The sequence below is a fragment of the Lactuca serriola genome, chromosome 5, assembly GCF_051521515.1.
Source record: "Lactuca serriola cultivar US96UC23 chromosome 5, Lser_US96UC23_V15, whole genome shotgun sequence".
NCBI classification, from domain to species: Eukaryota; Viridiplantae; Streptophyta; class Magnoliopsida; order Asterales; family Asteraceae; genus Lactuca; species Lactuca serriola.
The window spans coordinates 278,214,121-278,237,519 of NC_136412.1; the positions used below are offsets into that span (position 1 = coordinate 278,214,121).

Genomic DNA, 23,399 nt, shown 5'->3' on the forward strand with positions numbered 1-23,399 from the left:
AAAGTATGGTGTTGGAAAATAGGTGTAAGCATTTAAATAATTTAAATCAATTCACTCAATTACTTTGATAACTCATTTCAATCCCTTAATAGAATTATGACTGGTTTTTATCATACAGGCTGCTGCAGCGGAAGGTCAAGAAGCTAGTGTCGTCACGGATTACACTCTCAAGGTATGTTATATGATGTTTTCTATCTTAACGCGTAATATATGTAAATTCAAAAAAAAAAAAAAAAAAAAGCTGAAGAATAATTATAACACAAACTGTTTGTTGAGCAGATATTGGGGTTAGAGGAGTGTGCAGATACGATGGTAGGAGATGGGATGAGAAGAGGTATATCCGGTGGCCAAAGAAAGCGTGTTACAACAGGTAAAACATTGAATTTTCTAAAAGACACAAGTGGATATGATTTATTCCTCTAATTTGATGAAAATTTACAGGTGAAATTATCGTTGGACCTTCGAATGTTCTCCTAATGGATGAAATATCTACTGGTTTGGATAGTTCAACAACATTCCAAATAGTGAATTCTTTTAAGCAATATGTTCATATTCTTGAAGCCACAGCGCTCATATCACTTCTCCAACCTGCACCAGAGACATACAGTTTGTTTGATGACATTGTGCTTTTGAGCGATGGACAGATCGTGTATCAGGGTCCACGTGAAAATGTGCTTGAGTTTTTTGAAACTATGGGGTTCCGCTGCCCTGAGAGGAAAGGTGTTGCTGATTTCCTGCAAGAAGTAAGTATCACCCGTGTCTCGTGATTGTATTTATCTTTGTTAGCATCATGGAACGACGTTGATGTTGGATGAAAGTACACAAAGTGAAACCAAAACTAACGAGGAAAATACTTTTGGGCTAAATACAAAAAATAGCTAGCAACGTACTTCTATTGATTTGATTCATATAGGACACTACTTTCATTTTGTTCAGCAGTATACTTTCAAAAATCTTTATCAAGGTGGCCTAGTGGTGATCCCTTGGAAATTATGCACCCCAAAATGGGGTTGACCCAAGTTCAAATCCCGTAGGGTTTAATTTGTTTTTTTTTAAATTTTTTTAAATTTTTTTCCCAAAGTATAATGTGTCCTAAATGAAAAAAACTTGAAATTACAATATTAGTACAAATGGGTAAATAAGTACACAATGGCTTAACAAGAAAAAAAACTGAAAGTACGATGCTGTAAAGAAACAGACAAAAGTAGGATGCTATAATACACAGTTAATCAAAGGACCTTATCATTTTTTGAATTTAGCACAATATTATATTTCAGATTAATATTTAGGCAAAAAAAAACGGTTCCTTATACAAGACATTGCTAATTTTGGTGGGTTTTCTCAAATTCAAAATTATATCTAAAATACTGAAATTTCCTACCCAAGATAGCACTTGATCGATGGAAATTCCGAGGTCATGCGATTTACTGTAAAAAAATAAACATAAAAATAACGAAAATCAGAGAAAGTCGAAATTGGAGCTCCAAATGACGGAAATTTGCCCCGCCCTTTTCATGGGTCAGTGTGCTCCAAAAGTCCTCCTAGATAAAAACTTATGTGCATTTTTCCAAGCATTATCTATGGTGCCATTATTCCATAAGACATGTTTGTTAAGGAGGACATGCCTTTGACTATACAAAAGATGTGAATTCCTGCCTTTTTACCATCATCAAAAGTAGCCCTAGAAAACTTCTCGTGTGTAACAAGCGCAACATAAGAGTCCAACAAGTTGTTCAATCTGTTTCTTGTTTTTATAGGTGACATCAAAGAAAGATCAGGAACAATATTGGACAAGAAGACACGATGATTATAGATTTGTGACACCAAAGGAATTTGCTCAAGCATATGAATCATTTCATGTAGGACAACGCCTAAGAAACGGACTTGCAATCCCGTATGACAAAAGCAAAAGCCATCCTGCAGCTCTTACAAACAAGAAGTTTGGTTTAAACAAGAAGGAGCTCTTGAAAGCTTGTGTCGATAGAGAAATATTGCTCATGAAAAGACACTCATTCATCTACATTTTCAAAATAACACAAGTACGTAACATTGCAGTCGGTTTTCATTATGTCTGTCATTTGATGTGTTAATATCCTACAATAGTTAGACACGCTCTCTCTGTATATGTTGGAGTCCATGCTCTCTCCCTAAGGGATATTTTCTCTTTAATTTGGAGAGAATCTAGGACTTAACATATCCAAATAACAAGGTATTGCATCTAGCATCTCCTCAACAAGATACCTGTTAGTGTCCTACGTCTTACCGTGTTAGCTAGTGTCCTACGTTTTACGATGTCGGCTAGACAGACACGATTTTATCTAACTATGTATATGTTGGAATCTAACATCTTTTCATAACGTCTCTTTTAGATAGAAACATTAGTAGTAGACTTTCGATCAACACACACTTAGAGTTTAAGATGTGGAGAAAAATAAAAGAACATAAGAATTATGTGGTTCACATGATTAAGGTAATTGTGCAACGTCCACTGCCAAACTAGAGAGAATTCTATTAATTTCATAATGAGGTTTACAATTACATGGAAATGAGATAACACTTTGTAATTTGGCTAATTGTTCTATGACTGTATATGTTATGTTGGTCATCATAGCGGGGTCATTTCGGACAACCATTATACTCTATAACTCAACATTTAGGGCTCCACATGTGTAACTAGCATGATGATTTATTCTTTATAATTCTGATTGTTTCTGTTCGATTTCAGCTAACTATTATGGCGGTTATCACCATGACTGTGTTTCTCCGAACTAACATGCATAGATCTGGGCTCGAAGATGGAGAACTATACATTGGTGCTTTGTTCTTTGGTGTCACAATGATCATGTTTAATGGGTTGGCTGAGATTGCTATGACGATTGCAAAGCTCCCAGTATTCTACAGGCAACGGGATTTCCAATTCTATCCGACATGGGCGTATGCTATTCCAACTTGGATTATAAAGATTCCGATTTCGATTGTGGAAGCCGCGATTTGGACAATACTCACTTACTATGTAATAGGATTTGATCCCAACTTTTGGAGGTATTCCCTACTTCCCAACAGCTTTGAAAATCCGATGGTTTGGTTTTTCATTTGTTAAAGAAACCGGTATTTTAGGGTCAGTTCGGCTTTTTGTTTTATAACCAAATTCTTTGCAAAATCTATGGAATTCAGTTGAATCAGAATCCTTCAAATTCCATTTTGATAAATTTTACTTAGGGGTTCCATTCACATATTGATGTATATAAAGCTTAAAAATTCAATTATGTATATTTACAATATCAAAAAGTATCTGAATATAAATAAGAATTTAAAGGATATTTAATTTTTATCATTGAATTCCATTTTTATGCAACAACATGTATTACAGATTATGAGTCCTTTATACTCCATTTCATTGAAAAGAACGCAAAATTTAATGTTTTGCAGATTTCTCAAGCATTTCTTACTGCTCGTGGTCATTAACCAGATGGCTTCTGCATTATTTCGATTGATCGCGGCCGCAGGCCGCAACTTGATTGTTGCAAACACATTTGGTGCATTTGCACTCCTTATTCTCTTTGCTTTGGGTGGATTCGTCTTATCACGAGGTAAACATATAGATTGTTCAGAAATCCTCTTGTCTTTTTAATAAACTAACAAACTTATTCTTCCTGAAGACCAAGTAAAAAATTGGTGGATTTGGGGATACTGGTCATCACCAATGATGTATGCTCTGAATGGAATCGTGGTAAATGAGTTTCTCGGACATAAGTTTAACAAGGTAACTATTAATTTATACGCAAATTATATTTTACAATGATACATGTCATTAAGATGGATTATTTGTTCATAGCCTTTCGGCAGTTCAACACTGGGGAGATTTATCGTTACTTATGAAGGATTGTTCGCGGAAACTTACTGGTATTGGATTGCATTTGGGGCTCTGATTGGGTTCATGTTAATCTTCAATTTGTGTTACGTGCTGTGTTTACAATTTCTTGACCGTAAGTGGCTCCTTGGTATCGGTATATTTTGGTAAAATATGCATTCAGTGTGTGATATTTGGTGTGCAAACTGTACAGCTTATGATAAAACCCAAGCAAATGCAACAGAACACACAGAAAGTGATGTGGTACCCGTTGAGTTATCGTCCATGGCCACAAACGGCAGAAATAAAAACAAGAAAAAAGGAATGATACTTCCATTCGAACCACATTGTATCACGTTTGATAATATCAAGTACTCCGTTAATATGCCACAGGTAACGTGTTTCTTGCGGTTAGTAAGCTATGTAGCTAGAGTAATTCCTTTATTTTCTTTCCAAAAGAGACTCTAATGAGAGAGATGGGATTCCAACATATATAGAGGCCAGTAGGGTAGTGTCAATCCAATGTGGGAAACTAATGTTCCCATGCTGGACACTAACATGACTCTGAGACGGAGGCTCAATGAGATTAGACTAGATGTGTTGAGCTCTCGAGGTGTTAGGCCTGATCTCAAATACCATGTTAGTTACGTATGTGGAGTACTGGATTTTCCATCCACAAGAACCCTTGAGGAGAAAGGAGAGTCTCCAACATATGTAGTGGTAGACGTGTTTAGCTGATGTGGAACATTAATACTTGCTATTATAATAATGTTTCATTAAACCATCCCATTTGAAATTTTTTGTAGGAAATGAAAGAGCAAGGTGTTAGTGAAGATCGATTGGTGTTGCTCAAGAGTTTGAGTGGAGCTTTTCGACCTGGTGTTCTTACCGCGCTAATGGGGGTTAGTGGTGCTGGTAAAACTACGCTTATGGACGTTCTTGCAGGTAGAAAAACAGGAGGACTAATAGAAGGTGACATCCGAATATCTGGGTATCCAAAGAAACAAGAAACATTTGCTCGGATTTCAGGGTATTGTGAACAAAACGACATCCATTCTCCTCATGTTACAGTTTATGAATCTTTGATCTACTCGGCATGGCTACGGTTGGCAGCTGATGTTAACGAAAACACCAGAAAGGTTAGAAAAATGGGCAAAGTAAAGTAACCGTGATTAATAACAACATGATCTAATGGCACCTTTTTGCTTCTAGATGTTTGTTGATGAGGTGATGGAACTTGTGGAACTGAATCCATTGAGAGATGCATTAGTAGGGTTGCCGGGGGTCAACGGGCTATCAACTGAACAGAGAAAGCGGTTAACCATAGCAGTTGAGCTGGTGGCTAACCCATCTATAATATTTATGGATGAACCAACTTCCGGTCTTGATGCTAGAGCGGCTGCTATTGTGATGAGAACTGTTAGGAACACGGTGGACACGGGGAGAACAGTTGTGTGTACAATTCATCAGCCAAGCATTGATATATTTGAAGCTTTTGATGAGGTACATTTATAAAATTCATTACATCTGGTTCATCATATATAAACCGCGTTAACCTTTAAGAGAACTTCTCATCCAAATAATGTTGTAGTTATTCTTAATGAAAAGAGGAGGAAAGGAGATATATGTTGGACCCGTTGGTCGTAACTCTTGCGAATTGATCAAGTACTTTGAGGTAATATACAATCACATTTGAGTAGATTTAATCAAGTTTAGACCAATAAATAAGCGGAGTGGTCAAATCTGTCTGTTTTTGTGAACCAGGATATTGAGGGGGTTAGTAAAATTAAAGATGGTTATAACCCTGCAACTTGGATGTTGGAAGTCAGTACTTCGTCGCAAGAACAAGCTTTGGGATTCGATTTCAGTGACATCTACAAGAATTCGGAACTTTATGGGTGAGTAATAGTGTTACACCATAATAGCTCAATCTTTATAGCCGCCAGTATACTACACACAGGGCTGAACACGTTATCCTACATGTGGCATGCACTTTGACTTGGAATATTTGTCTCACACAAAAAGATGGAACAATGACTTGCTCTTGATCTCTCATCTCTAAAGAAGACATAAATGTCTCATCATCCTCATCGTTGAAAATGGTGCTAGAAAGTGGGTCCAGTCATATATATGGTAGTGTTTATACACAGACGGAACTGGACTAGACAAGTTTTCAAAGTTATTTTTTTATAATGAGGATATGGTTGGCATTAACGGCTTTTTCAAAGATGAGAGATCGAGAAAATGTCTGTCCAACATTGTTCCACTTTTTTGGATGACACAAAAATAAAATTGGTGTCTTGTTGTCATCGTTCCTCGTCGTCCAAATGTGTACAACTGTTCTCCTCTATCATGTCCTATGTAACACATGGGACTATAGAAACAATTCATTACCTCTTCCTAACTCATTGGAGCAAATTCGCAGGAGAAACAAAGCTCTTATTGCCGAACTAAGTGAACCACGCCCTGGTTCCAGCGACCTTCATTTCACTACTCAATTCTCGCAGCCGTTCTTCGTTCAATGTCGTGCATGTCTATGGAAACAACGATGCTCATATTGGAGGAACCAGCCTTACACTGCTGTTCGTTTCTCCTTCACCACCATCACTGCACTCATGCTGGGATCTATGTTCTGGGATCTTGGAGGTAAAAGGTGAAAAACAAACAAAAGACATTCTCTTACAATTTTTTAGTTTTATACTTACTTTTCACACACACACACACACACACATATATATATATATATATATATATATATATATATATATATATATTCAAGTTCTGTTGAGAACAAAAAAAAAGCGTAAGAACTTAAAAATTACTAATCCAAACAACATTTTTTAAAATCAAAACCAAAAACATTAATAAAATACAACGTCTAAACCATATATATCTAGGCTAAAAAAAGATTTGACGATTTTTTTTTTCATTTAAGAATGTTCATCTGTATTCACTGCTTATATGCATCCAAAGTCAATAATATGATTGCTGATGCATGCGTCCATAATCTATATGACTCCTGATGCATACGTCCACAGTCCATATGACTGCTGATGCATGCGTCCGCAGTTCATATGACCGCTAATTCATATTCGTCTGCAGTCTATATGACTATTGACGCATAGTTTTGAACCGTTGGATAGTTCTCATGCTTTTTTTGGTTAGCACAATAACTCAGCCTTATATATATATATATATATATATATATATATATATATATATATATATATATATATATATATATATATATATATATATATATTAGAGTTCCACCTCGGCTAGACATGGTCTCACCTACCTCTATATATGTGCAAGTCTCACTTTTCCCCTCAAATGCTCTTTGGAATAAAAATACGAGACTGCACATAGCTAACATGGTATTAAAGCCAACGTCTAGTCTAAACTCAATGGGGTTGTGTTAAGATCGCACATCAGCTTATAGACACTGTCCATCTGTCTCTATATCTATGTTTGAGTCTAATCAAGGACACCACATAACTAAGACATACATACATGTTAGGGACACCTTGCAAAATTTGAATGACGCGATGGGTTGTCTCTATACATCGGTTCTCTTCTTAGGAATCGTATACGCATCCTCGGTGCAGCCTGTGGTGGACATAGAACGAACTGTGTTTTATAGAGAACGAGCTGCTGGAATGTATTCTGCATTGCCGTATGCTTTTGCTCAGGTAACTCGTATAACTTTAATGCATCGTCTTTTTTACCATTTGTAATCCTAACATTTTTTTCATGTTTTCATACATAGGTTGTTGTGGAAATCCCCTATATCTTTTCCCAAGCTGTGGTTTTCGGGCTTATAGTGTATGCAATGATTGGATTTGATTGGACGGTTGTAAAATTCTTTTGGTTCATGTTCATCATGTTCTGTTGCTTGCTCTACATGACATACTTCGGTATGATGTCGGTCGCAGTCACACCGAATACGGAGATCGCTTCCGTTGTTGCTGCTGCGTTTTATGGGCTCTGGAATCTCTTCTCGGGATACATCATCCCAGAACCTGTAAGGCCCTTTGTAGTTTTATTTATTTATTTATTTATTTATTTATTTATTTATTTATTATAGTTTTTTAGTTTTTAGTTTTGTTTTTTAGTTTTTTTTTTCATACTTGTTTTGCCAAATGATGTTCAAAATATAAATGATCAGGGGAAATTTGTAGGAAATTGGAGTTTAATGGAAAGCCTCAATCTCTTGAAGTTTTTTTTTATTAGACCTAGCATCCACATTCAATACCTTTTTTTTTTTTTTTTTTTTTTTCACTTGCGACTAGGACATTGACCTGTTTTTTCCTGACATCTTTTGTTGATCCTTATAGAGGTCTATGCCATATATGGATGCTTATTCATATTAGAGCTTTTTTTACTTTTAAATAGTGCTCTTTAATCAAGTATGTTTTACTAGATTAAGTCTCTTTTATTTAGAATATTAAGTGAAAAAGAAACTTACATTTTTTACACAAAACCAGAAAAAAAAATATCTATGATTTTCTGACAATGTATTTACCATGCGTTGTAGAAAATTCCGGTGTGGTGGAGATGGTACTACTGGGCAGATCCGATGGCATGGACACAATACGGTCTGGTTGTTTCGCAGTTAGGGGACTTTGACAGCCTGCTCAACAATGGGGAGACAGTGAAGGAGTACTTGCGTCATTATTATGGATTTAAACACGACTTCATTGGTGTTGTGGCGGGTGTTCATGTGGGATTCGTGGTTATTTTTGCAGTTATATTTTCATTTTGTATCAAGTCCTTCAATTTCCAAAAGAGATAGAACTCCATTGTCAAGGGAGAAATAATATTGTTTGAATAAAACGATTTATGATCGAGTTATCTCATATAAGTCATTGATTACAGTTGAGATCAATTGGTGTAAGATTAGTTATCTCATATAAGTCATTGATTACAGTTGAGATCAATTGGTGTAAGATTAGTCAAACATTCTGAAATTCTACAATTCCCTTTTGTTTTGTATTTAAAGTGAAAAACATTATGTGGAATTTGTTTTTTTTTTCCTAAATTATAAAATGGTTCATTTTTTAAATATAGTTTTGAGGTTTCGCTTAAAAATTCAACATATCCGCAATACCAATAATCGTTAATCTTGTGAGAGCTAGGATGTTATGTATAGATCTATACGGGGCTATGACAACCCCACGTGCGATTGATAGCTACAATCCCAACATGATACCTTCCATATAAGTAACTATTTGACGTCCGATGAAGCATCGTGATTAGGGGTACATTTACGGTCGTAGCGTCGATTATAATGGCTCACGTTAATATATTAAAAATTAGCTTAACGCTTAGATTACCAATAGGGATGCCTGGTATGGTAAATAAAATATGGTAGGATAGTTAGAAATCCTTAAAAGATAGTAAATTAGGGTTAACAAAAGATATTCCCAAATAAATTTTGTTAGGATCGTTAGATATCCTGAAAAGATAGTAATTAATATTTATAAAAGATACCCTAAAAGATAGAAGGCTATGTAAATAAATAAGAAATGTTTTCACAAAAGAAAAGTATTCTTAAAGGAATTCAAATATAAAAATTCATGCACTCACCAACATTATGTTGACTTTCAAAATACATGTATTCTTGGGAAGATGAGTGTGGAAGAGTTTCCCCCAAGTATGAAGGAAGTTTGCAAAGAAGCTGTTAAAGTTTAGTATAATGATTTTGGGAGTTTGTGTTTGTCCCTAAAACAATGTAATCCTTCAAAAATCAATAATAAATAAATGTTTAAAATATACCTTTGTGTTTAATTGTACCTGTTGCCTAGATCCAATTATCCCTACGTCACACTGCCCGATGTTTTCTACCAACAGCTGGGCAGAGTGTGACAATTCACCAAGAACTTCTCCAAGATAGCCAAATCACTAACTACATGTACACCAAATGGAACAAATTATGAAGACAGGCAAGAAACAACATTCCAAAAATTTGAAACCTACGTTGTGTAGCACACCAATCTTATCTCTTTCGTAAAGAACTAAAGACTTTTTCGTATACCATGACACGTCTCATTAAGATGGGGTTGTGTGTTAATGCAAAAAGAAAAGGTGCTTTCTTACACATCTCAACAACTTAAAATGCATGAAATAAGTTACATGACTCATGATCTTGAACTACGAGCAATAGTCTTGGCTCTAACGACCTGGAGATGCTACCTGTGTGGTACGAAATGTGCTATTTTTTATGAAGCAGAAGTATCTAAAACACATCTTCGACTAAAAGAAGTTGAACATGAGACAAATTAGATTTAACAACCGGATGACTACAAATGATAAATTCATTAGCATCGTGACAAGGCTAACATGGCAGCATATGCCTTGATCCAAAAAGGATGAGCCATACCTTGTCGAGTACGATCATTAAACAATGACTATCCCTTCCAATCTTACCGCAAAGATTAAAGAAGATCAACTCAAGTCTCTAAAAGAGTAAAGAATCATGAGTGAAGCTTTGCAGGAAAGGATAAGCGATTCAAGCTTAGAAATGATAGAACATAATGCTTTACGAATCAAAACTGGATTCCCAATTCAGGGACATCAGAAACCCTCGGGTTTAATCTAATAATCAGAAGTTCACAAGTGGAATTGAAAGTAAATTTTAATGGACTTCGTAACAAAGCTACCCAAGACGCGTAATGTTTTCAACATTATTGATTAGAGTTCGACAGAATAATTAAGTCTGACCACTTCCCGTCGAACAAAGAATACGAGTAAGATAGAAAAGATTACCAAGACTTATCTCAAGGAAACCATCAAAACTGCATGAGGTATCAATTTCCATTGTCTCAGATGGAGATAGTAGATTCACCTCACAATGTTGGCTTTCACTATAGAAATTATTATGGACACGCCAAGGTATGAACACGGTTTTCCATTCCCATTGACCAAGATAATACAATCTTTGAAAGATAGACTCTAAGCCTAAGTGATAGACTATGATGGTATGTAGGATATCCAATTACTAATGACTATGTCTTCCACAACAACGATTATCACGTCAATATAAAAGCCGTACTGTCTAAGGCTTTGTACAGACAAAAGTGTCGATCCCTAATATACTAAATGATGGTTAGAGATACGTAATTGACCGAAGAACATGTAAGTAGAAGGTGCCTACTGATCCAGAAGTAGTCTTGAGATTACATAAAAGATAGAATAAGCGAAAGAACAATTTAAGGCTAAACACAAGCATCAATAATAAACACTTCCTTTGAAAGGAATAATACGGTTTAGAGATCAAGGTAAGTTAAACCTATGACACGAAGGACCTATGAAATTCTATAACATCCAGAAATTCATGGCAAAATTTTCATTTTTACTTATTAAAAGATATCAAATTGCATCAGAGTATTTATTACATTGTGTGGAAACATGATTGTGAATATGCGTATGTATAGTTGAGCATTGCCCTTCTTACTATTCAATGGATTTCCTAAAAACCATTTATATCAACCAGGTAAGCACTATGCTTAGTGAATTCCCCTGATATACCATATACCATAATACACACACATGCATACAAATAATATGCATATCTTGGACTTACGGCCTACACGTCGTTTCTTCTTCAACACGGTTCTATGTGTACTTACGACCTACATGCCATTGCGTTACCACAATATGTATTACGGCCTACATGCCATTTTGTTAACACATGGTCCTATAGGATCCCGAACTCTTTGTCATTTATCCATCATCCCCTAACTGATTCGAAATAACTTTTAAGCATATCAACAATCACACTCATAGATACTACATATTCGGCTCTACTAATACAGGCACATGGAAACTATACTATGGGCTTTACTTTACTAGTTCCTATATCCTAACATACATGGATATACAATGGAATACATAATATAGTGAGATGAACTAACCTTGATGGTTACTCTGACGATTGACAGATATTCGGGTGATTCTACTGGCGTTTCAACTGGCAGATAATGCACCAAACAAGTATTAACCTATAATACTCTGACCTATTAATTTCTATGATGATTTGGTAATAAAAACTAGATCCTTCACTAATCCTAATGAATACCGAGAGTCCTATCAAATAAGGATCAGCCAAGCCATACAGTTGAGAGGCAGGACCATTTCAACATATAGCCTTTCTGAAATCCAACAACCAAGCCAACGTGACCATTCTAGACACCTATCCCATAAGTAGATCAATGAGCATTGTAATTAGCGTTACTGAAAAATCTTATTTATATATCTCCATAACAATGACTACGACTAGAAATATAAGTTATGCTTAAAGGGAAATACGTGTAGCCTAACTTACCGAGAGTTTCCTGACAAAATTCCGGAAATTATACTAGTAGAACTCCTGAATCGAGAACTCCTACTTTCCGACCCTTAAATCTTTCCAAAAATACCCTAAATGCTAGGATTTCAAACCAAGGGAAAGGAATTGTGTGTGTGAGAGAGAGAGAGAGAGACAAAGAGAGTGAGAGAGATAGAGCGTTTGGAGAAGTATGAGGAATGAAGGAGCTAGAGGTATCTATTTATAGTAAGGATACACGTCGTGCATCATTGGTGTGTGTTGTGGACTAGGGTAATGTCGAGCGTTCTCTACCACATGTCAAAACCATTGTGGTCCACACTACACTTTCTAAAAGGTGCGTGTCGCATGCTTCTTGGGCATTATGCACAATGTGGATTTTGTAAATTCCATAACTTCTTCATACGAGCTCTATTTTTGACGTTCTTTATATCCACACATAGCTATCGACAAGATATAAAGCTTTCATTTAGAATGCCTCTGCTAATTATCACATTATTTTTAGAGTTTAATTTTTGTAGGCTTAGATTGTCAAAGTCCATATAAAAATCATTACTTGCCCATATGAATTCCATGCTCGACTGTTTCTTTATCGACGAAATTCTATCTACTAGGTCTTCAACTCACTATTGTTTTAGCTAATAATCGATTGATTTCCATTTCGGTTTTTGTATCGTACATTGCTGCACTGAAGCTTCTAGAGATCATAACTTCCTCTTATGAAGTCATATTTGGACGTTCTTTATATGTACGCTCTTGGTTTTGTGATTAGTATGTTTTTTGTTAAAACGATTTATCCTAAATAGTGGCATACTCATTATAAGGCTCTACTTTTTGAACTTTTGTGGCTGCAACTGATTTAGATGTCTTTAATCTAAATTATACGGATGTTAACATCCGGATTTCCATGTATGATAAAATGAGTATTTAATTTCGAAGTTATGAGGAGTAACTCGACGAGTTGGTGCGTTAACTCGTCGAGTAGGATCGCGGCTTGGTGACGTGGAATATGAATAGACTCGACGAGTCGGCAAGCGGACTCGCCGAGTCAGCGCTGTTAACAAAAACCCTAAATCCACGGGCCTATGCCCTATTTAAGGGACCTGATGCCCTCATTTGCGGCTACCAGTCCAGAGAGAGAGAGAGAGAGAGAGAGAGAGAGAGAGAGAGAGAGAGAGAGAGACCCTAGTGAGCTTGAGCGTGTGGTGTGAGAAAAAGGGCTATTTTGATCCTTGTTGGTGTGGTTTTTGCAAAGAAGAAGGAGATTCCAGCAAAAGAAGGTCAAGGGGGTTGCTATTCTGTGGTTTCAAGCAAGGAAACTCCATCTTTGAGGTATTAAATCGAACATTCTTCTATTTTGGTGTAGAACCCTTGAATCCAGGGTTTTCTCTACCCTTTATTGGCTTGGTTATGATGCTTATGATGTCCCTTTGAGTGTTAAACTCTGGATCTGGACCTGAAGAGGTCCAGAGAGCCCCAACCTCCCTTCTTGATGCTATTCCATTAGAGATATGAACCTAGGTTACCATTTTAGAGGCTATTTCACCAAAATAAGCATATTGGACGTTGCATGAGTGTAAAGGTTGGACCTTTACGTGATTATTGAGTATGGTAAGGTCAGATCTATAGGTTAGAGAAATAGATATGACCTCAGAAGGTCATTTGAGTGTTGCCATGGAAGGAACTCACCGAGTCCATAAGGGGACTCGATGAGTCGAGTCGGGTTGCCCTCGTGATTCGTGTCTAGTGGTAACCCGTCGAGTGAAGGGTTAAGTCGACGAGTTGAGTGAGGATTTATGAGGATTAAGGGCACACGTGGACTCGCCGAGTCACGCAAGTGCACTCGACAAGTTTGGTCAAAGTTTGACCGTTGACTACAGTTGACTTTCGTTGACTTTTAGGGTTTGGTCAACACTTGGACTTTTGGACCATTATAAGGGTAAAATGGTATTTTAGCCTTCTGAAAGGGCATTGGAAGGGACTAGTCTAGCCTGGAGAGCCGTTATTGATTTGAGATGATTGCTTATGTGTCTAGGGGGGGGGGGGGCTAGGTCATTGTCACGAGGTTCAGGGAATACTGAGCATGTGAGTTACTAGATAGCCTACAGGGTGAGTCTTCTCATCATACTTCACCTAGAGTGGTAATTATGTGTGACCGGAAGGTCTTATGTGCTACGAGTAGAATGCGATGTATGCTGTTATATGACATGTATGTGCTATGTACATTATGAGTAGTATGGTATGGACCGGAAGGTCAACGGTGTATGGACCAGAAAGTCAAGATGATGAGGACCGGAAGGTTATTACGGGTAGAGCCGGAAGGTCTGCCAGGGTTGGGACGGGAGTTCCCTGAGACACATGGGCCGGAAGGTCCCATAGAGCTATAGCCTTGAGTGACGTATGTGTTGTATGTGGTATTTTGGGGAACTCACTAAGCTCTTATGCTTACAGTGTTATGTGTTATGTGTTTCAAGTACTAGCGGGGATCGCGGGAAGGCGCCGACATGATCCGTACACACTAGCAGATGATTCTATTTTATGATCTTGGAATATGTTTTTATCATGATGACATTTGTTGAACATGAGATTTGAGAATATTGAATGAGTTTTATGTTGTTTGAAAAATGGAAAATTGTTTTAAATTTTTATGTCATTACAAGTTTGTATTAGAGCCTTGTCTTGAGGGATTCGGATGCACCTTCGGGCGTATCTGAACTCAAACTGAGGATTTGAGGAAAATTTTCAGAAAAGAAACAATTTTTCTAAAAGAGTAAAAGATTTTGAGAAAGGCAGAACGGAGCAGTGTGTATGATCAGCCAGTGCCCGAACGGTGATTTCCTAAAATACCCTTACATTATGTGTTATGAGATATGCTATGATATTTTATGCATGCTAGAGTAGGCTAGGTATTCATATTAGGACTAGAGTGGCCTGATTTGTGATGCCTTAGCCTTGGAGGTTACTGCTGATATGAGATGCTTCGAGAGTGAGTAGCTAGCAGTGAGGAGCTTATGAGAAGTCTACCGAAGGGTAGCCTATGCTTAGCGAGATGTAGAGTACTTGTGATCTGGGATCCTAGGAGGAGGACTTGGAATGAATTATGATGTGGTGTGGAAGGTAGTATAGGGCCCGTACTACTGAAAACACCAGATCAGTGCACAGTCCAAGTAAGAATCCTTAGGGTACTAGGGAACAAGGAGGGCTGAGTTATCGAGTGCGAGTATACTCGAGTGAGTCTCTGATATTTTTATGTTGCATTTCGGAGACATCATGGTTGTGACACGCTACAGACCAGATACCAATGACGTGAGTGACGAGGAGCTTCGTCAAATGATCCACGACGAGGTGGCTGCGGCTATCTGCGTAGAGATATCGGAGATATTTGGGTCTATCAAAACCACTTTGATTGAGACGTTTAACGAGAGATACACAACAATAACTGAGACTGTGGCTGCTGCTAGACCTCAGGGGGGTGGCTCGATGCTGTTCCAGGAGTTCAGCAACACGACGCCACTGGAGTTTGATGGGATGCAGGATGTGATTGCTGCGATGAGATGGATTTCTAATATCGAGGGATGCTTCTACACCTGTTTGTGTCCGGAGCATCTGAGGGTTCGGTTTGCACTGAACCAGCTTCGTTTGGGGGCGAAGGACTGGTGGAAGTTCGTGACGGCGAACTTCACTCTTACAGAGATTTCGGAAGTGACCTGGGAGAGGTTCACCACCATGTTCAGAGACGAGTGTGTTCCCCCGGTGGAGAGGGAACGGTTGACACACGAGTTCTTGTCCCTCAAGCAGGGGACGGATTCCGTGACTGCGATTACACGGATGTTTCACGAGAGGGCGTTGTTTTTCCCTCAGCACGTGTGTAACGCCCGAGTTTCGGGGCTAAACATTTTTGACGATGTAATAGTCCAGGTCAACTATTGTAACTCTTTTTGAAGTAATAAAGATGAAATATTTGAGTATTATGTGAATTAAGTGTATTTATGTGCTTATTATTTAATTATAAATGTATAATTAATAAAGAATAAAAATAAGCGTCAAAATTAAAGTGTGAGATAAACCCGATATCTTTACATAAAGTTGTAGTGGTCGAAACAAGGATTCCAGGGATATAAGGAACGTCGAAATCGCAACGGAACCGACACGATACCGGGAGGCGTGTCGATAAAAAGAACGCCCAAATCCGACTTCATATGAAGAAGTTATGATTTTTCGAAGTTTCGGATTAGTAGTGTACAACCCGAATTTCGAATATTAGAACGAGCGGTTTTTAGCCGACACGACCTAACCGAGAATCGAAGATCTCGTTAAGATTAGTGTAACGGGAAAAAGATGGGCGAAAACGGACGTCGGATGAAGAAGTTATGAGGATTTAATGGACCAACCCTGTCCCGGCCTGTTAATAATATAAAATTTAAAATCGAGTCAAAATTTAACCGACGAAGTCTAAACGAAAGTCGTAGAGTACGTTCCTACCTTCGCGTGGATATAAAGAAAGTCGACAACAGAGCTCGTATGCGAAAGTTATGATTTTTAGAAGTCGAGAATGCAATTTGCGAAGCTGGTGCAATGGGTGATGACGTGGCTCGATCAGGGTCGTAGCTTGCAGATCACGTTCTGGTCGTCGGATTCAGACACCTGGCCTCGCTATGCCTCGCGTACGAGAGGAACGCCCCGCGTCGGAAAAAGGCTATGCCCAGCGGACTTCGGATTGAGCGGTTCAGAGGAGTGCAACGATGACCCAGCAGCGAAGCGACGCGTGTAGTACGACCGAGCCACTACGCCCAGCGTAGTTCTGAGGTACGCCCAGCGTACCGAGGCCTCGCAGGCTATAAAAGGGGGGGCCGAGGCAGCTTCATTTTTCACTCCAAATTCCACTCTCTCTCTAGCTTCTTTCTCTCTCTAAGTGCCCTAAACCCTCCTAAACCCTAGATAAGGCCCCTAGCACCCTAAGGAAGCCCTGAGGCTCCCGGAGTCCCGAGAAAAAGAGTCTTTTGGTTTCGAAACGCTGCTCCAAATAAAGTTCCAGTTTTCGTTAAAATCCGCTGTAAGTGAGCTACGCTTACGCAATTTTTAATATAGCTTTCAAATAACTATAGGAATGTTATTAGGTCCTTGAAATAATTATTTGGGCTATTATTATGAGTTATATTGAGTGTTATTTAACACTTATATAATAATAATAATAGTCAGACTATTAATTTGTCGCGGTTATCGTTAGACTAAACCCTAGTGGTATTGGAACTAGGTTTTATCGAAGGAAAAATTGTTTTGAGAGTATCGAAGCGCTGTCCGAGTGCTGAGTCACCACCTTTCAGGTGAGTGCATAGTTACTTTCAGCTTACACATAGATATGAAGTATTTTATATAAATTACGTGCTATGTGTGCATATTACCCGAATACTTGCTATCTATGTTGGATGAACATTTTTATACATGTTTTCAATGATTTAAACTGTATATTTATTTTATATCTACGAAAACGTCGGGGTAAAATATGGGTAGATGTATTAGTTGTTGTGTGATAAAATGAAATAATGAGAGGCCTCGTTATAGATGCTATTGATGATCCAGTCATCTAGGGGAGTATAGATGACGGCCACGGATAATTCTAAACAGTCCAATGGAATACTAGCAGACTCGCAACCTGTAGGTGTTTATTTGAACAGTGTGCTCACCAGGTGTACTCCATCCCCCACATGGTTGCCTTAAGGACATTTATTGCTGAGGAATCCCCTTAGCAGTAGTGTCCATCTCGATGATAGTCCTTAGACTAGGTCCCTTGTGTTAGATGTTTTAGGGACGTCAGGTGAGGATAACGGGAACGGGTAATCAGGTTTGTTTGGTTTGATAAAGCTAATAACTTATTTATTGGGGGTTGAAAACCATATGTGCTCACCAGGCTCGCAAGCCTGACCCACTCAATTTCTTGTATTACAGGTAGTGACGCATGAGCATAGATATGATGTCTTGGGATGAGAGATTAATGGATTTTAGGCCTGTAAATACGGAATAATGTAGTAAGGCCTATGCTGTATTGTTTATGCTTATGATCTGTATCGAACATGACATCCCGAGTCTTTTTAATGAAATACATTTCTATGGAAATGCTTTTGATAAATCTTTATCATATTTTGTTTTGGGACAAATTCCGCAACACTTTTATTAAAAATGTTACTCTGATTTTTAAACAAAGCATAAACAAAATCGGTGTTTTCTGGCCGTGATTTTGGGGATGTCACAGTTGGTATCAGAGCATTAGTTTAAGCGAACTAGGAATTTGTAGGATTTCTAGACTTAAACTTAGAATGCTAAGCGATGATTGTGAGGTGTGAGAACTAGCTTATTTTAGGAATTATGCCTAAAATGCTTTTATATGCTAAATGCTTTGTGCCTGACATGCTATTATTTGTTAGGATCTATGGTATGTTGCCGACCGGATCTGGAAACCTTATGTGTTTAGGATTCTAAACGTACAACTACTATATTAGAACTAGCATGTAAACATTTTGGAGTGATAAGGATGATTTAAACGTCTATCCTAAATAAAGAGCTGAATTCAACTTATTCGGTGTATAGATCAAGATGGCAAGAACCTGTAGCGGAAACATGAATGCAAATGGGAACAGGAATCAACCCCCAGTGATTGAGCAAATAAAGGTTGTGGAACCCGCTGCTGAGCCAATAATGATGGCTGGAGTGCAAGCGATGATCCAAGCAATGTTGGATCGTCAAATGGAGGAAACCAGATGTTTGCTCCAGCAAAATCGAAAGGAAGCGACTATTCAGATCGAACAGCCTGAGTTGAACGAAGGGCAGACCGAGGAAGGAAACTACAGTGGGATTGTTGGTCAAGTCAACCCACCAATAGTTCGACAAAACAACCAAGATGACGAAGTCGAGAGGAATGGATGCAAGTACAAGGATTTTCTGACTTGCAAGCCATCGACTTTCAATGGAAAGGAAGATCCGATCGCGGTCATGGATTGGATCTCGGAGATGGAGTTAGCTTTCATGACGTGCTGTTGCAGAGGAAAACAACATACCACATTTGCAGTGCGTCAGTTTCGAGGAGGCGTTGTACGTTGGTGGAATACCTTGGGGAAGACTCTGAGCCCCAATGAGCCCCTGCAACTGACATGGGCAGAATTTCTGGTGCAATTCAAGAGAAAGTAATGCTCAGCTCAAAACCTGCTCGAGCTAGAGAACCAATTTCTAACCCTGAAGAAGGGAAGCATGTCAATCGATGAATACACGAACAACTTCACAGAAAAGATGGAGTTTGCCTTGCGTCTTGTTCCGGATGGGCTGAAAAAGATCGACAAGTACGCTAAGGGACTCCCATGGGAGTATGCTGTGCCAGTGCGTCAGCACCTACTCTGAAGGCAGCTATCTGGGCTGCCAAGTCTGTGGAGGATATGATTAAGGGAAGAGCTGCCAGCAAAGTTGAGGTTGGCGAGAAGAGGAAATTTGAAGGGTCTGCTAAACCCAACAAAAAGAAGAGCAAGTTCGGTTCAAAGAAGCTTGGGGGAGGAGGAAATGAATTTAAATGGTGCGAGAAGTGCAAGAAGAAGCACTCTGGAAAATGTAGCGAGGAAGTAACCTGCTACAAGTGTGGGAAAACGGGGCACTATGCCAATGAGTGCACCATCAACAAGAGGGTGTGCTACGAGTGCCGTGAAGAAGGGCATATTGCTAAGGATTGCCCAAAGAAGAAAGATGCGGGAAGCCCTAACATTCCACCGAAGTCGAAGGTGAGAGCCTTCTAGATGATGCTCGAGGCTGTGAAGGAGGCAGCAGACGTCGCTTCAGGTACCTTTCTTGTAAATGGTTTGCCTGCGAATATACTATTTGATTCCGGAGCCAACTATTCCTTTGTATCGCATAAATTTTGTGGGAAATTAGCATTGCCTATAGAAAAACTTGATAATGCCCTGATTGTAGAGGTTGCCAGTGGCAAGTTCGTACTTGTTAGTAATCGTATTAAGAACGTAGTCATTGACCTAAACGGAAACAAATTCCACAAAGAGCTATTACCCATAGAGTTAAACGGTTTCGACATCGTTTTGGGTATGGATTGGTTTAGTGCCAACGATGTTGAGATCCAATGCCCAAAGAAGATAGTAAGGGTAAACCCACCCGGAAAGGAATCATTTATGGTGTATGGGGACAAACGCAGGGTGAATTCTGGAATCATCTCCCTGATGAAAGCCAGGAAATGTTTATCCAAAGCATGTGCATCATACTTGGCATTCGTAATCGAAGCTAAGAAAGAAAAGAAAGAGGTGCAGAATATACCAGTCTTATGTGATTATCCGTAAGTCTTTCCCGAAGATCTTCTCGGATTACCACCTGATAGGAAAGTGGAGTTTCGTATAGACTTGTTACCAGGAACAACACCAATAGCGAAAGCACCTTACCGATTAGCACCGACGAAGATGAAGGAGCTTATGACGCAACTTCAGGAGCTGTTGGACAACGGTTTCATTCGACCTAGTTCATCACCCTGGGGAGCTCCGATGTTATTGGTAATGAAGAAGGACAGAAGTATGAGAATGTGTATAGACTACCGAGAGCTGAATAAGGCAATGGCGAAGAACAAGTATCCATTGCCGAGGATTGATGACCTATTCGATCAGCTGCAAGGTTCAAGCTACTTCTCAAAGATCGATCTTAGGTCAGGATATCATTAGTTGAAGGTAAGAGAGAAGGATATTGAGAATACTGCATTCAGAACGAGATATGGACACTACGAGTTCTTGGTTATGTCATTTGGACTAACCAATGCTCCTGCAGCATTCATGGATTTGATGAACAGGGTTTGTAAACCATTCCTCGATAAATCCGTGATAGTGTTCATCGACGACATTCTCATCTACTTGAAAAGCCAAGAGGAGCATGGCAAGCATCTACGGGAAGTGTTGGAAGTGTTAAAGAAGGAGAAGCTTTACGCTAAGTTCTCTAAATGCGAATTTTGGACACGAGAAGTCCAGATCTTGGGTCACGTGGTTAACCAAGAAGGGATAATGGTTGACCCCGCAAAGATCGAGGCTATGATGAAGTGGGAACGTCCAAAGAGTCCCACGGAGATTCGAAGCTTTCTAGGATTAGCCGGATACTACCGATAATTTATCCAAGGCTTTTCTTCGATAGCTACTCCATTGACAGCTTTGACCCACAGAGGAGCCACATATACATGGAGTGAGAAACACGAAGAGGCGTTCGAGAAGCTAAAGAAGAAGTTATGCGAAGCACCGATACTTTCTCTACCCGATGGAGTTGAAGACTTCGCGGTATACAGTGACGCATCTGGAGTTGGGTTGGGTTGTGTTCTGACCCAAAGAGAAAAGGTGATAGCATACGCATCTCGGCAATTGAAAGAGCACGAAAAGAATTGCACCACTCATGATCTGGAGTTGGCAGCGGTAGTTTTCGCTCTGAAGATATGGAGGCATTACCTCTACGACACGAAGTGCAAGTTGTTCACTGATCACAAGAGTCTCCAGTATCTCTTTAATCAGAAGGAGTTGAACATGAGGCAACAACGCTGGCTAGAGCTACTCAAGGACTACGACTGTGAGATACTTTACCACCCCGGTAAAGAAAATGTTGTTGCTGATGCTCTCAGTCGAAAAGTCAACCTTGAAAGGAAAAGGCCAAGAGCGTTAAGAATTGAATTCGTCTCGATGATTGTGGAAAGTATCAGGAAGGCTCGGGAAGAAGCTTTAGAGAAGAATGACCGAAAGGAAGAACGTTTGGGCAAAACGTTAGTACTCGGAACAAACAGTCGAGGACTAAAGGTATTCCAAGATCGGATTTGGGTACCTAAGACGGGAGGAATAAAAGACCTTCTGATGGAAGAAGCACACAAGACCATGTACTCAATTCATCCCGGTAGCACTAAAATGTATAGGGACCTAAAACCCTACTACTGGTGGCCGACGATGAAGCTCGATGTTGCGAAGTATGTGGCTGAATGTGTGACATGTGCAAGAGTTAAGGCACAACATCAGAAACTATATGGGAGTTTAGAACCTTTACCTGTACCCATGGGTAAATGGGAAGACATCACCATGGATTTTGTGACTAAACTGCCCAGGACAAAGAACGGACACGACATGATTTGGGTAGTTGTGGATCGTTTCACCAAGAGTGCACACTTCATAGCAGCCAACGAGAAGTGGTCTATGGATAAGCTCGCAAATGCTTACGTGAAGGAAATTGTAAGACTTCACGGTTTTCCTCTTACGATTGTATCAGATCGTGATAGTCGTTTCACGTCGAGGTTTTGGAGGAGTCTACAAGAGGAATTGGGTACGAAATTATGTTTGAGTACGGCTTACCATCTACAGACTGATGGTCAAAGCGAAAGAACGATTCAGACACTAGAAGATATGCTGAGAGCATGTACCCTCGAATTCCAAGGGAATTGGGACGAGCACTTACCTCTGGTAGAATTTTCCTACAACAATAGTTTTCACTCGAGCATCAAGATGGCACCTTATCAAGCTTTGTACGGACAGAAGTGTCGTACACCGTCTTGTTGACTTGAATATGGAGAGAAGCAGTTTATGGGCCCCGAGATAGTCCATGAGACTGCTGAGAAATTGAAGGTGATTAGGGAAAGAATGTTAGCAGCTCGGGATCGTCAGAAGATCTATGCTGACAAGAAAAGACGACCGATAACCTTTGAAGTTGGGGATTCGGTTTTGCTAAAAGTCTCACCGTGGAAGGGACTTATACGATTTGGCAAACGAGGGAAGTTGAGTCCAAGGTTTATTGGACCGTTTAAAGTTCTTCAGAAGATAAGGAACCAAGCTTACAAGCTGGAATTACCTGAAGAACTTGATGGTATTCATAACACCTTCCATGTGTGTTATCTGAGGAAATTCATGGGAGAAGTTCCCGACATAATTCCAATCTTGGAATTAAGGATGGATGAGAATAAGAGGCTGATCGAAGAGCCCGAGGCAATTGTTGACCGTAAGACGAAGAAGTTACGACGCAAGATGGTCGACTTAGTGCTAGTCCGATGGAAACATTTGAATGGGCCAAATCTCACTTGGGAAACAGAGGATGACATGATGAGTCGCTATCCACATCTGTTTGCTGATGCATGATTCCGGGACGGAATCATCCTAAGGGGGAGAGAATTGTAACGCCCGGGTTTCGGGGCTAAGCATTTTTGACGATGTAATAGTCTAGGTCAACTATTGT

General features: G+C 39.2%; 1 protein-coding gene across 1 annotated transcript in view; it reads left to right on the top strand.

Moving 5' to 3' along the window:
* The window catches only part of LOC145054415 (pleiotropic drug resistance protein 1-like), a 10,516-nt gene extending 1,671 nt beyond the window's left edge, over positions 1 to 8,845 (top strand). Inside the window, exons 7-23 of the mRNA XM_079002588.1 lie at positions 119 to 172; positions 280 to 370; positions 442 to 743; positions 1,758 to 2,039; positions 2,726 to 3,042; positions 3,430 to 3,590; positions 3,660 to 3,763; positions 3,836 to 3,986; positions 4,065 to 4,243; positions 4,657 to 4,989; positions 5,063 to 5,353; positions 5,442 to 5,525; positions 5,615 to 5,748; positions 6,276 to 6,503; positions 7,371 to 7,542; positions 7,620 to 7,874; positions 8,388 to 8,845. Of these exons, the coding sequence (XP_078858714.1) occupies positions 119 to 172; positions 280 to 370; positions 442 to 743; positions 1,758 to 2,039; positions 2,726 to 3,042; positions 3,430 to 3,590; positions 3,660 to 3,763; positions 3,836 to 3,986; positions 4,065 to 4,243; positions 4,657 to 4,989; positions 5,063 to 5,353; positions 5,442 to 5,525; positions 5,615 to 5,748; positions 6,276 to 6,503; positions 7,371 to 7,542; positions 7,620 to 7,874; positions 8,388 to 8,645 (3,396 nt within the window). The 3' untranslated portion in view covers positions 8,646 to 8,845. The remainder of the gene's footprint in view (positions 1 to 118; positions 173 to 279; positions 371 to 441; positions 744 to 1,757; positions 2,040 to 2,725; positions 3,043 to 3,429; positions 3,591 to 3,659; positions 3,764 to 3,835; positions 3,987 to 4,064; positions 4,244 to 4,656; positions 4,990 to 5,062; positions 5,354 to 5,441; positions 5,526 to 5,614; positions 5,749 to 6,275; positions 6,504 to 7,370; positions 7,543 to 7,619; positions 7,875 to 8,387) is intronic.
* The last annotated feature ends 14,554 nt before the right edge of the window (positions 8,846 to 23,399 follow it).